Source organism: Typopeltis vanoorti, chromosome 15, assembly GCF_054136105.1.
Source record: "Typopeltis vanoorti isolate ZY-2024b chromosome 15, IOZ_Tvanoo_1.0, whole genome shotgun sequence".
NCBI lineage: Eukaryota > Metazoa > Arthropoda > Arachnida > Uropygi > Thelyphonidae > Typopeltis > Typopeltis vanoorti.
Window position 1 is genome coordinate 1,655,376 of NC_143563.1, and position 13,294 is coordinate 1,668,669.

General features: G+C 37.1%; 1 protein-coding gene across 1 annotated transcript; it reads left to right on the plus strand.

Moving 5' to 3' along the window:
• The first annotated feature begins 592 nt into the window (after positions 1-592).
• On the plus strand, positions 593-12,198 carry LOC150098308 (clotting factor G beta subunit-like). The gene is made up of 9 exons (XM_090405134.1): positions 593-768; positions 6,065-6,160; positions 7,974-8,312; positions 8,714-8,749; positions 9,180-9,244; positions 9,698-9,801; positions 11,219-11,472; positions 11,726-11,886; positions 11,976-12,198. Exons 1-9 carry the CDS (start codon positions 711-713, stop codon positions 12,147-12,149), a joined length of 1,287 nt encoding a protein of 428 aa, XP_090261260.1. The 5' UTR covers positions 593-710; the 3' UTR covers positions 12,150-12,198.
• Positions 12,199-13,294: the final 1,096 nt, after the last annotated feature.

Sequence of the window (13,294 nt, forward strand, 5' to 3'; positions counted from 1 at the left end):
AGGTAAATGTAGATGTAAAATGTTAAACAGAGGGGATTCGTAATTTTCAGAAGTCGCTTTGTACCTTTGAAGTTATTCGTTGGATGAACCTCCAAAACAATAAGAAGCTAAACACATCAAGAAATAAAGAATTGACATAAACTATTATGCCGTTACATTAAATGTCTCGAGAGAGAAAAAGATGGCTATTTGGTTAAGTCATTGATGAACTCTGATGAGGAAAAACATTCCGAAGCTCCCTCAGGGATATTCGTACCCAGAAATGTGTGGGTTTTCGAAACAACTTCTCACCATTTCCAAAAAATTATAAAAGAAAGGAAATGTCTTTTCGTTTTCTTTCGGGACTGATGCGGCTGCGTGTTGACAATCGTTTGCGTGTAGGGGAAAACGAAACTGCTGCAAACACGTTGACATTGAAAAGGTAATGTCATAGGTCAACCCATGACCCCCGTGACAACAGAAATAATGTCAACGCCTAAAGTGGATCTTTCGCTGTCCGGATTTCCCAGCAGTGCCTGAAAATAGCGCCAGTGGCAGGTGTGATTCACGTCGACCTTCGCTCGGGTTTTCCGGAGCGGCATCGTCACCGAGATGTGCCTGGAAGGGAAAGAGGAATTCGCGCGAAGTGACAGACGCGCGTCTCATCCAGCGAGGACTGCAACTCCGACACGTGACAAACGCTGTTTTAAAAGCTTGCTCACGTCTGATAAATGATCATTACTTGGCTGTTGCACGTGTCGCGGGATCAAGGCTGTCACCTCGGTTCAGGTAAGCAACGTTTGTTTTTTTTTCCCCGAACCTTCGCCGAAGTATCCCAGAGACGATCGGAATCCCGACACAGCGAGCTGCTCCTCCGCTGAGCCTTGCTGCGCTGCACCTCGGTGACTCTCGAGTGCACATCTGCAATCACTTCCTCGTCACGATTACAGCCGCGCGAAGTTTACAGTTTTGTGATTGATGTTCGTTCTCCATTCGATTCGCGTGCCATCGTGAAGAGAAAGGTGAGTGGAATTTGGCTTTTTATCCTTTCGGTATTTGTGCGTTCATAAAGGGACTCCACCGAACAAAATGAAAGTGGATGCTTCATGTTTTATTCAACTTTAATCTTGTGTTAATTTGCTGAATACAAAGGAAAGTATATACCATCCCCAAAACGCCCTCACTTTAAGGGCAGTTGTTAGAACAGCGAGGAGATTCGATTGGGATTATGCTTCGACTGACAGCTGCTCATTAAAGCATTCAAGTTGGTTTCTTCCAGAGGGGATAAGAAGCAATGCGCTCAGGCACTAAAACTAGTAAATTGTACCTCGGACTCCACCACAAGTCGTTCTTCTCCAATTTCGACGCTGCATTTATTCGATATTAAATAAATTTCAATTGCCGTTTCGAAACCGATACACCATAAAGAACATCTTCAAAAGTGAGCAGCCAATGCGAAACCGTTCTTTTTGAACGAAGAGAGTGTGTTCCATAGCGGTGCGATAATCAAGAAATGGCTCGTTAAAAGATCTTTCGGTGATCACTTTCACAGAAAAAGCTGAAGTATTCAGAGGGAGCGATTCACTGCTGTAACTTTTGAAGCCGATTCCATCTTCGTTAATAATTTCTAAGACATAAATTTTGTTTGTGGCATCAGGACGTAGATTTGGGGATTGTCTTTGGATTTGAGATGAATTTCATCCTCCAATTCTCTGCTTATTGGTGACCTCAACTGGCTTCGATAAAAGTTCCGTGTTTGATCTTCTACAGCGAGGTTTCCACGTGACGTAAAATATAAATGAAGATGCACAAAAATATTTTAAAATAAATGAATTAAAAAAAAAAGATTCCAAAGCACCAACCTTCCTGGTGGACATTGCCTGAGTATTTCAAGATTTTCTCGTTTATTTGTACGTCGATAAACAAATCAGAAAAAGTGGAGGCTACTCAGTCACTTAGTGGTTGCTCTGACCACGATAATGGCAGTACTCGAAGAGATATGTTGGCGATGATTCTTTTGCCAGTTTGTTCAGTGACTGTTCCTTAAATGATCAAACCAAAATGCTGCACAAATGTATTTAATAAAAAAAAGGTTTAACGGTTCTGTGATGTTTGTGTCGAAGTTTGTTTTCCTCTATGACAAGGTCCATTTATCTGTCCGTCGTTATGTTTAAGGGGGAATTTATTTGTTTTCATAAGTGGGAATACTTCTCCAATGTTAAGTTAGGACAATGAATAATACAAACGGTGTGTAGCTTGAAGCCGTCAATTGGAGGAAGTTTTCAAATATTTCTGCTTTACCTACACAGACATGCAGCATTATGATAAACAACCTGGATTACAATGAATCTGACGAACACACACCTCGTTTATTAGCCATTCTTTCTATTAGTCACTTCTTGTGCAAAGAAGTTATTTTTCCCATGTGACTCCCACTCACAAAATGGGTTTAATAAAATGAATAGCGCGTTAGGATCTCGAGAGGCTAAGGCTTATATATAATTATATCCAGGCCCGAGGCTGGATTTGAACCATCGGGTTGATGATTGGAGTGCGGATACGTTAACCATACATTTTCAAAGGTGTAAGCACACCTTTTCCGCTTTGATAAGGATAGTTCTGATGAAGCATAACTGGTAACAGAGATAGTCATCATCATCATCATCATCATCATTGATTACAATGAATCTGCCGATGCTAACAGGCCCTTAAGCGCCCACGACCTTGCAAGCATCCTTGGATTTCATAACCACGATTCTAGGATGAGGGAGGGGGTTAGCCGTATTCTAAGGGTTCATTTGTCTGTATACAATATGTGCTCTCCTGGTTGGCTTGCCTGACACCCCAACCGGCCAGAATGTATATATACGTCCAGATAAATCTAGATACGATTCTGTAACACCTATTGAATACCATGGATAAGAAGTGCAAGTTGTTCTCACTATTTCATCCACCTCGGCCGGTAGAGAGTTAAAAAATGTATAATTCATAAAACTTGGGGGAAAGTAATTTAAATTTCTTGTAATTTCAAAATTACTCCATTTTCTGTGCATGAAGAAATATTGGTTGAGAACCGTTTTGAATTCCAATCGCAGGAGTATTCCACACATAAGAAATGCCAAAGAAAAACTCGTATTCCTTTTAAGTTGCACGGCAATGACAGCTTTGTAGCTCAATCCGCCCTTTCGACGATGCCCTCTGATTGTTAAGACCTGAGTTCGAATCCCATCTAGGATTCAAATGGTCTTTATCACGGTTTGCATGTTAAGATGAAGTCGGTCGCATACGTAGGTCTCAAGATTTCTTTTTCTTCTAGAAACTCTGGTTTCTCGTCTCCCAAAATAGCTAACCAGCAAGAAGAACAAGCGCAGTTTACAGAGATCGAAAACTGCGAAATAAGGATTAATCAGCAAGCAGATCCAACGAATCAGCCTATTCGTTGGATCTGCTTGCAAAATTATGCGTGGTGTGGTGCAGTCTATGCATAAACGCACCTAGCAAATACTTCTATGTTAAACCAGGAAAACCTGCGGTAGACAGCTTTTCTTGATTGCACAAGGGTGTTTTAGTTCATTATCAGGGTGTTTGAATATCGAAGATTGATCGCAATGGTTTAAATTCCTATCGAGTTAGGCCAGAACATCGTAATAAGTTCAGATCTGAAGCGAATCGTATTCTGAATTAAGTCTGCGGCTAGTGAGAAGTTGTGTAAATAAACATACAGGGGTGTACGCGTATAATGAGGGAAATTGCTGCAGGTGTCCGCATGATCTGAACTTATGCAACGAGGTCTGTTTACGCTTCTTCTCGTGCGCTTGTGACTCATCGAAAGTTTCCATCGTTGGCTCAACATTGTTTTAAAGAGAATTCGACTCATTCATTGTCTCGTGGGCTGAGTGATGTTGTTGTTTTTCTGGTCGCTGGCACAGAGAACGAAACAGGAAGGAAAGAAAGAGACAGGTGATGTTTTCGTTTATCAATGTTACAAATGCCTTTCCGCATGCATTATGTAAGAAGAATGCCCCCCGTTACAATCACGTGAAATACACCAAACAACTGAGTTTCGATTATGAGATGAAATCTCTGAACGTCTTCTTTCGAAATTGATTTGTTAATTTTCTTAAACTTCAACTCAACCTTTCTTAACCTGCAAGATTTAAAATGAAATAAAAATGCAAATGCACACAAAACACACCTCCTGCTCTTTATTTAGATTTTTTCCTTCGTTTTTGTTTTCTTTTCTTTATTCGATAAGACCCATAAACCAGGGGTCGGTCGGCAACCTTTTGAGACTCGTGGGCCACATTCAACTTTTGATTTTAAGAATCGGGCCGCAAGCGTTTAATTAAGAGAAAATAGTGAGTGAAAAAAATACTTAAATTATTTACTTTTATTATATCAATCTTAAAACACACAGAAATATTTAAAGTACGAGATATGAAACAATGAAAATGAAACTCAATGAAAACTTATTATAATGTAAAAACAAAGTAATAGAGTTTATGCATCACAATATGTGTGTCTGTCTGTTTAATGTGATTTTTTGATTATTTTCCCTTAGCCAAATTATCTAGACCCATCTGATAACCCAAGGTGAAAATTCAAATCGAATATTCATCAGTCAGTCGAGAAGTAAATTTCTTTTTTTTCCAAAACTCATGAAAATGCTTGTTCGCAAATGTATGTGCGTCCAAATGCGACTATCATCTTCTTTGCGAAAATGATTAGTCCTTCAAATTGTTTTGTAAGCATCGATAAAATGTTTGGATATTTTCTAACGAAAATGCGTTCTTTAATGTTTCATTGTGTTGCAATTCCAAAACTTTCGTCTATGGTCGGTTTGGTAAGTCATCAATGTCGACATTAAATGGGCGCAAAAATAATCGCATTTCGATGCTAGTTTTATGAAAATCCACAACTCTTGTTGAAAATTCTGTTTGTAAATCTTCAATGAAAAGAGCAGGTGAATTACTCAGCATTCAAATTATAACTTTAATCCGATATTTAGAATCGCAATTCGTCTCCTCCGGATATCTCAAGGTTAAGATGAACTCCTGTTTAATTTGTTTTCGATATTTATTGACAACTGACTCCTTTCTCACACGACCAGTAAAGCGTTATGAAATTGTCACACATGTTAATATCATGGGTGGGATAAGAACAGGACCTCCTCATTCGATCAACATTTCTTTTCCCCACAAACCAAACATCAAACTTCGAGACTCAAATAAGCACGGTCGTGTTGGCTCATTAAATTCCACTTTTTCAAGACGCTCATTTCTAAGAAGTGGATGCCAATGATAAAGAGAACGTATATTGAAATGAAATGCAGCTTGAAAAATTGAAACTTTATGATCCTGAAAAGATACCACTCCCAAAGCAGTGCCGAAATTTCTTTTGAATTGCTCGCAGACCTTCTCGCACCTGAGATTCTCTTAATCCGGAATCAGTCCTGATTTTTACGTTTGAAATCAGAAACATATTCCAATGTATGCTAAAGGGACAATCACAACTTCTGCATTAAGACGTTGCCAAACATCCCTCTCATTCTGGTGCATTAACATTAAATAGTGCTTCCAGACCAACCATGTTTATTTTATTGTTAAGACTTAACAGAATTACATAAGAAGTTAACGTCGCCTGTCCAGTTAGGGCTCACTTCTTAGAATTTCTCTTCTGTTTCTCATTTTCCTGGAATTCGAATTTTTTCCCTTTTCTCGCAACCATTTTTACACCGCAAGGAAGTAGAAATTTTCCCGCTTGCAATCAGATGCCTCAAGGCAGGTATAACCCAGGGGTAAGCAGTCTACCGACCCCTTCAGCATTTTAAACTATAAATTCTGCCACACGTCTGAAGCGGATGATTTCTTTACTTTCGCGTAGATCCAATGTAAGTTCTGCTTTCGTCTCATAGCCTTAGAATTAAACGGTCTCTTTAAAGCGAAAATAGTTATCTGAATCTATTCTTTGTAATTGGCCATTTTCAGATTAATGGTGCAAATGCATTTATTCGCATAGCTTTATTCATTGATAACCCCTTTCCAAATGCCGTGGGAACCAACTCCGTTTCTTTTTTCGTTTTTAGGTACAAACATGTCAGGACTATACAAGACTGCGATCGTTCTCATCTTGGAGGTGTTCCTTTGCACGTGCTGTTTGGGATACAAACCACGATGGAGAGGTAAGATGTGGCCTATTTTATGTTGTTTAACCAAAACGAGGTTTTATTTCCAAAGCAACTTATCTTTAAACTGAAGACTAATAATATACAGATATAGTATATTAGTCTTTAGACTAATATGCCGATATGGACGGCTGAGTCTCCCATTCCAAACCACAGTATTAGGGTGCATGCTTACAATGGAATACCTCTATGCGATCAGTAGCGTGTTAGGGAATTAAATTAAAATATATCTGAAAAAAAGGAATTAAATTAAAATAAGATAACATATATAAAAATTATTTTACACAATTTTGTATGACAATTTCCCATACTTTAGGAATAGCAAGAACGTCATTGCGGTTTAAATTTGGTCTTTGTAGTAGGACTTCAGCACTTTCTTCATACAGACGTTCATGTTTATATGAAGATCTATGTAGAAGTTCAGTCTTCTTCCAATGGATCCTATGGTTTGGGTTTTCAATTCCATCTTGTGTGAGGTCAGATTTCAGCAGTTTGATAAGATAGATAAGTTCTTGATGTTCCGAAATGCGTTTATTAACAGATCTGCCTGTCTGTCCATAGTAGATAGAGAAGGTAACCAATTGTAGATTTGGTTACCTTCTCCTAAACACAACCTCTCACCTCTGATGCTACCTGGCGTGTGCGAGGTTCCATGCTCCTGTAAATTGTCTGTTATGGGCAGACAGGTAGATCTTCATAAACGCATTTCCGAACATCAACCGCAGAAATCTGGCCTCGCACAACACGGAGTTGAAGCCCCAAACCATAGAGTCCATTGGAAGAAGACCAAACTTCTCCATAGATCTTCATATAAACATGAACTTCTACATGAAGAAAGTGCTGAAGCCCTACTTCACAGACCAAATCTAAACCGCATTGATGTTCTTGCTATTGCTAAATATGGGAAATTGTCATACAAAATTGTTAAAATAATTTTATATGCTATCTCATTTTAATCTAATCTTTTTTTTTTTTCATATATATTTTAATTTAATTCTATAACACGCTCCTGAACGCATATTGGGATTCCATTGTAATCATGCGCCCTAACTGTATGTTATTCCTCGTATTGTTTGAATTACTGTACTGAGGATTTACCAAGATACTCAGGATGAAATATTTACTTACAAAAAATCTTACTACTGTGGTTACGTGTGTAATTTTAGTCAAGAATGCTCCACAGGTTTCAGTATATAACAAACGTGTATATTTATGTATTTTTTCCTCTCTTACAAAAAAGAAGCGGGCGCATTTAGACAACACAATAATGGAAATGATTAGTTCGCATGACTGACTCTATTAGAAAGCGATCTCAGAATTATTTTCCCTCAACGAAGCGAAGTATAATTTCTGAAAAATACAGAAATGTCCCTGAATATTACAATAACATGAAAAAACTCGCTTCGCTGCTAATTGACTCCAAAAGACGTAATCAAGTCTATTTTTCCTCTGCGGAAGACGAGCAGGTTGGGAAGCCCTTGTTTACTTGCCGGAGAAGTTCCAGTTAACATTGCACAATAGAAATACCAGGAAACTCTAAAAGACGACATCATATAATTCGCTGTCGGTACGTGAATTAAATTCCAACGACGAAGAAGTCATGACTTTTTGCCATAACTTTACGGCTCTTCATACAAACATCTTTCGCATAAAGCAAAGGTCACTCAACACCACTGTCTGTTTCTCTTTGAGGATAGCATTTCTCTTTCGCTCCTTATCAATTAATAAAAACAGTTATATAAATAATTTAAAACTGTTTATGTATTCATTTTTTTGAAAAATATTAAAATTGTTACAAAATCTCTTCCAGATGTCGCTCCGAGGCACAAGCACATTAACGGAGCTTCGGAAGGGCCATGCATAACGTCACAAGGCGATCCGGGAGTTGTGGTAGCCGCAAGATTTTGCAGAACCCTCAGCGATCCCCTCAAAGATTCGACTTGCACGTGGAAGCAGGACGTCCCTTTTGTGTGCTGCCCACCAGACACGAAGAACAGGGCTGCGAGACCAACAGGAATTGAGGTGTCGAGTTTGGGAACCGAAGAGTCAGGGTGGAGAAGTGAAGCGTCAGGCTCGGGAACCGAAGTATCGGGCTCGAGAAGCGAAGTGTCAGGACGGGGAACCGAGCTACCAGGCTTGGGCGACAGAGGTGAGTTTTTGAAATTTTCTTTAACGGCTGCTGTTGACTTTCTGATTCATTCCAGATTGGCCTCAAATGAAATGCGAACAAATTAATTCTTTCAGTTTGCATCAAGCAATAATTAGTCTCATTTTCAGAATTAAACAACATTAATGCAACATTCTTTCTCTCTTTTTGTGTCTGATAATGTTGTGGACACCGCGAAATTAGAAAAAATCTAAGTTAAAAAAAACGATGTTTGTTTCCATAAAACTTATGCTGGTTTAGATTTGATTTTCTGATTTAGGCGCAAACTGAATTTGAATCGGAAATGATTCGAAGCCATTCAGGTATCCGATCCAATGATACTTGCAATTGACCAGCCACCTGAACAGGATCGCTTAATGACTGCATTTTTTTTTTCTTTTCAGGATGTGGTATTCGTCCTCCACCATCCCTACCCAGAGGTGAGTTCATCAACTTTTAGCTGCCTTTTTACCGATATAAACAGAATAACTTTCCTAAATCTGTGAAATGTGTCGTAAGTTCAGCATAAATACATCTTTGAATTTAGTGACAGATTTCGAGGAAATTCATAGCTCTTCGAAACATTAAGAACAAATAAACGATGTGTGACTGTTATTGCTATAAATAGTAGCCAGAATTATTCATAATAATTAATAAAGATAATTAATTAAAATAATATAATTAACACAATAATTAATTAATTAATAATTAGCATATATAATAATTAATAATAATTAATAGAGAAAGAGAGTTACATTCTCTATAAGTCGTGGTCTGTTCAATATCTTTATTTTCTCGTTGCTAAACCAACTGACGCATTACATCTTCCCGTAATCTTCACCAATTTATTTTTTCCTTGTTTGTTTTCAGTGAATGCCATTGGACCTTTGACTGTCGGAGGCCAAGAGTCACAACCTTATTCGTGGCCCTGGATGGTAAGTTTAAAAAAAATAATAATTCATTTCTACGCAGCACTTAAAGGGATGTCATCAGCACGTGACTGTTTCCTCATTAACGGTGTCGAAATCCTGAAATGAGGAAACTGAAATAAATAAATGATAAGCCTTTGACAATATCCAATTAAAAGCCTGAATCCGTTAATTTTCCCCTTCGTGATTTTTGAATATTTTTTCATAAAGTTCCTGTTAATATTAATTATAAAATACGAATCACGCTCAGCATTAAATGGGATGAAATTTGCTTTTTTCTAAATATTCAACACCCCCCACTCCACCGTGATTAGGGGGTGCTACCCTGAAATGACACGCGAGGTAGTCGGGAACAGCATTAGCAGTAGATCTTTAGTCTAAGAGTGCAAAAAAGTGCATTTCAAACATTATCATTTGCAACTACAAGAAATTCATTTGTTATTATTATTATTATTTCAGGCAGGATTGTTCCGCGTGAGACGAAACCGTATTTTGTGCGGTGCCACCCTCATCAGCACCCAATTCCTTCTCACTGCAGCCCATTGTTTTGGGGGACGAAACCCGTAAGTACCTCACAGAGTCCAGGTCGCATTTATCCAATGTGCATTTTTTTTCTTGAAATTTTCGTCACTAGCAACGTATTTACAGACAGATTAAATTTGCCGCGATTAAGCCTAATGAATTAAGCACCATTTCAAGTTTCCATGGCAACACACTTTCATTATTTATAAAAAAAAAAAAAAAAAAAAACAGGATTTTAAACTCTAAAATTTTAAACTACATTCATTTGAGGCGTCAAGACAAGGGGCTTTAAATACGCAACAGAAAACCATCACAAAGTATTCACTTGATCGATAATTAAAATAATAACCAACTGTGATTACTTGTGACATGTTTATTTTTACTTTTTTACACTTGGACTTTCTGTAAATGTTAATCTTTAACAATGCTAATTAAAAAAAAAACATCGCTTTAAAACTAAGAAGTAGCTCAATAACATATTTAAATTCTTTTTAAATATAGTGACGTACAGTTAACTGAAAAAAAAAACACTTAGAAAATAGGAGTAGCAAAATAAAAATATATATTAAAAAGTAATAAAAGTGGAATAATATTAGCTTGGTTGCCATGGCAGATAAGAAATTATAATTAATTTAGTGCCGTCTAGTATTGGAAATTTTAACTATTGTAATAATGTTTATAGCAATCCTTTTAGAATGCAATTTTATGTTTTTATAAACTGTTCGAATTATTAGTCGATTCTTCTAAATTCTCATTATTAATTTAATACTTACTATTAAGCATTAATAAATAATGTTGGTATATAATAAAACGTAATGGCATAAATAAAATTTAATATGCTGTCAAAGATGTCCACACATGATACTAAATGTGCATAGGTTATCATAAAAAATTAACATTTCTATTTTATGAAAATTATCATCTTTATTAATTTGTTTAATAACTGTAAAATATTTTCATCAATACAGTAAGAGAGGAAATGGTTTTATTAATGAATACTATTATTACATAATTTATTTTTTACTCGAATTTTTAATCCTGCAACTCAGAAAAAATTAACCATACAACTCGCACTATTTCAAACAATAATGCACTAGTCAGGATTTAGGAACACCAGATGGCGGTATTAGTCTGTCGCACTCTTACCACGATGACTTCAAAATCATTGGCAGCCTTAAGCTAAGCTATCAGTGACACTTAAAAGCTCGAGATCGGTTGCCCACTGATTTTAAAAAGTTTGTTATGGGTTAAGAAGTTCTACCAATTCCTTTGGGGAAAATGGACATTATGGAATTTATTCATAAATTTATTTAATTTAAAACAAACACTCGTTCTAGATTTAAACGATGAGGATTTTTATTTTATCTTTTTTCATCTGTACCAGTTTTCAAAACATGATAGATTCTTATCAGGCTTTTATTTCCAACTTGATCTCACGACGTTTACTTTCTCTTGCAGCAATCCTTCCATGTACACGATTCGTCTCGAGATGCACACCCAAAATGAGGGATCGGTCCACACCCTGAGCAGAATCATTCTGCACGAAAACTATCGTCTTCGTGAGAACTACTTCGACATCGCCCTCATCCAGCTGACCGAAGCAGTTCGTATCACAGACCGCGTGCGACCTGTGTGCTTACCCACTCCGTTAGCCGAAGAGTTTTACGTTAATCGCACGGCATTCGTCTTAGGATGGGGAGATACCTCATTTGGTAAGCAACGCAGGTTTATTAAGTTACACACCACTCTATAAAGATGAATTATATCCTTAAAATGCTATTAACTATTTAAAACCACTGTCTTAAAATTTACTGATTTTAAATTTATTAAAATAAATAAAAGTTAATATAAAAGTTATATTTAAAAATATCTTGTAGACATACGATGTGGGTGTTTATGAAGTATTTCTTTTCATCTGTCACTTAATTCAGATATATAAACAATAGTTCGGTCATTTGTTCACAGGTGGCTCTAGCAGTGACGTTTTACGCGAAGTGCCCGTGCCTTTGGTTTCGCGCAGAGACTGCAACGAGTCTTATTCGAGGGTCAGCGCGAGGCTTCCCCGTGGAGTCACAACCAATTTCCTGTGTGCGGGGGTTGTGGAAGGAGGAAGAGATGCTTGCCAGGTAAGAAAATCAGAAGAGTAATTAAATGCCTCTGGATGATGTGGAAGCATCATTTGCTTTATTTTAAACGACTTTGTTTCTGTTCACAGGGAGATTCTGGCGGTCCTCTGCTCATTAGCAACAGTGGCACCACCTGGAGCGTGATCGGAATTGTATCTTTCGGGTTCAGATGCGGGGAGCCCACCTACCCAGGCGTGTACACTCGAGTCAGCCAGTACCTGAATTGGATACGCGATAATACTGACATCGAAAATTCACTCTGAAGATGAAAGAGAGAAAGAAAGAGAGGAGGTTCTTTTTTCCGACCATCGCTGTAGCTGTCTCAAACCACCGAAGCGAAATGGTTTAAAGTGAAAAGAACGTTGGCGAATTAGTGTGCCTATAGTGAGAGTACAATATTTCTCCATCCTCCACTTCACTTCGATGCAGTTGTGATTTCCCATTGGCAGGTGCTCAACAAAACCTTGTAATGCTGTGATAATTTGTCCCCATCAGTACCTCATCTTCGTTGTCTTTTATGTCCCGTAGTTGTAACGACTGCCATCAAGCAGCGTATTACATTGTATGTGTTTCAATACTCATTTCAGCTTATCATGTGCCAATAACATTTATTTTATTGTGTATTCTACATGTACTGTTAATCTGTTGTGCCAATATATATACTTTTGTATCCATCTATATATTATATTATTTTGCATAGTATTTCGTACAGTATAAGATGAAGTAAAAATGCATGTACCACATTTATATAAACATCTTTTATCCTAAAAAGTAGTACTCCATATTAGCAATCAAATTTAATATCATACAAACACTAATATGAAAAAAAATTTAAATACACTGATAATTGTTAACGTGTGTGTTTATTTTGTTTTGTGTTATGTTTGTGCCTCAGTTTACCTGAAGGTTTATCTTTATTGTGATTCTTTAGCAGATATGTGTGTTGATTTGTCATTTTGCCTTCTACTTATAATGTATGTTTTTGTGTTTATGTATACTTGAAGGTGGACAAACGTGTTTGTTTTAAGATCTGTTTACTGTGTCTCTATTTTTTTACTTTGGATGTCCAATACAATTTACAATAGTTTTGTTAGAAATATTTCAAATAAAAATTATTATTATAAACGTTTTTAGCGTTCTTTTACTGAGTGAATGAATTAATCAATCCATAAAGTTAGCGTTGAGAACATCTCGGTTTTAAAATTGGTGGGAGACTCTGTAAACATGTGGGGGAGGGGGGTGGATAACTACATCCCTGCGTAGAATTATTCAGAATATCGAGAGAAAATAGAAATATGTTCAACAAACAATCAGGATGTTCCACCGAGTTTCTTTGCTCTTGGACACTAATGTCCATCTTGAAAATTATCTTGGCAATTATTCAAGTGTGTTCTAATTTAAGCGCTTG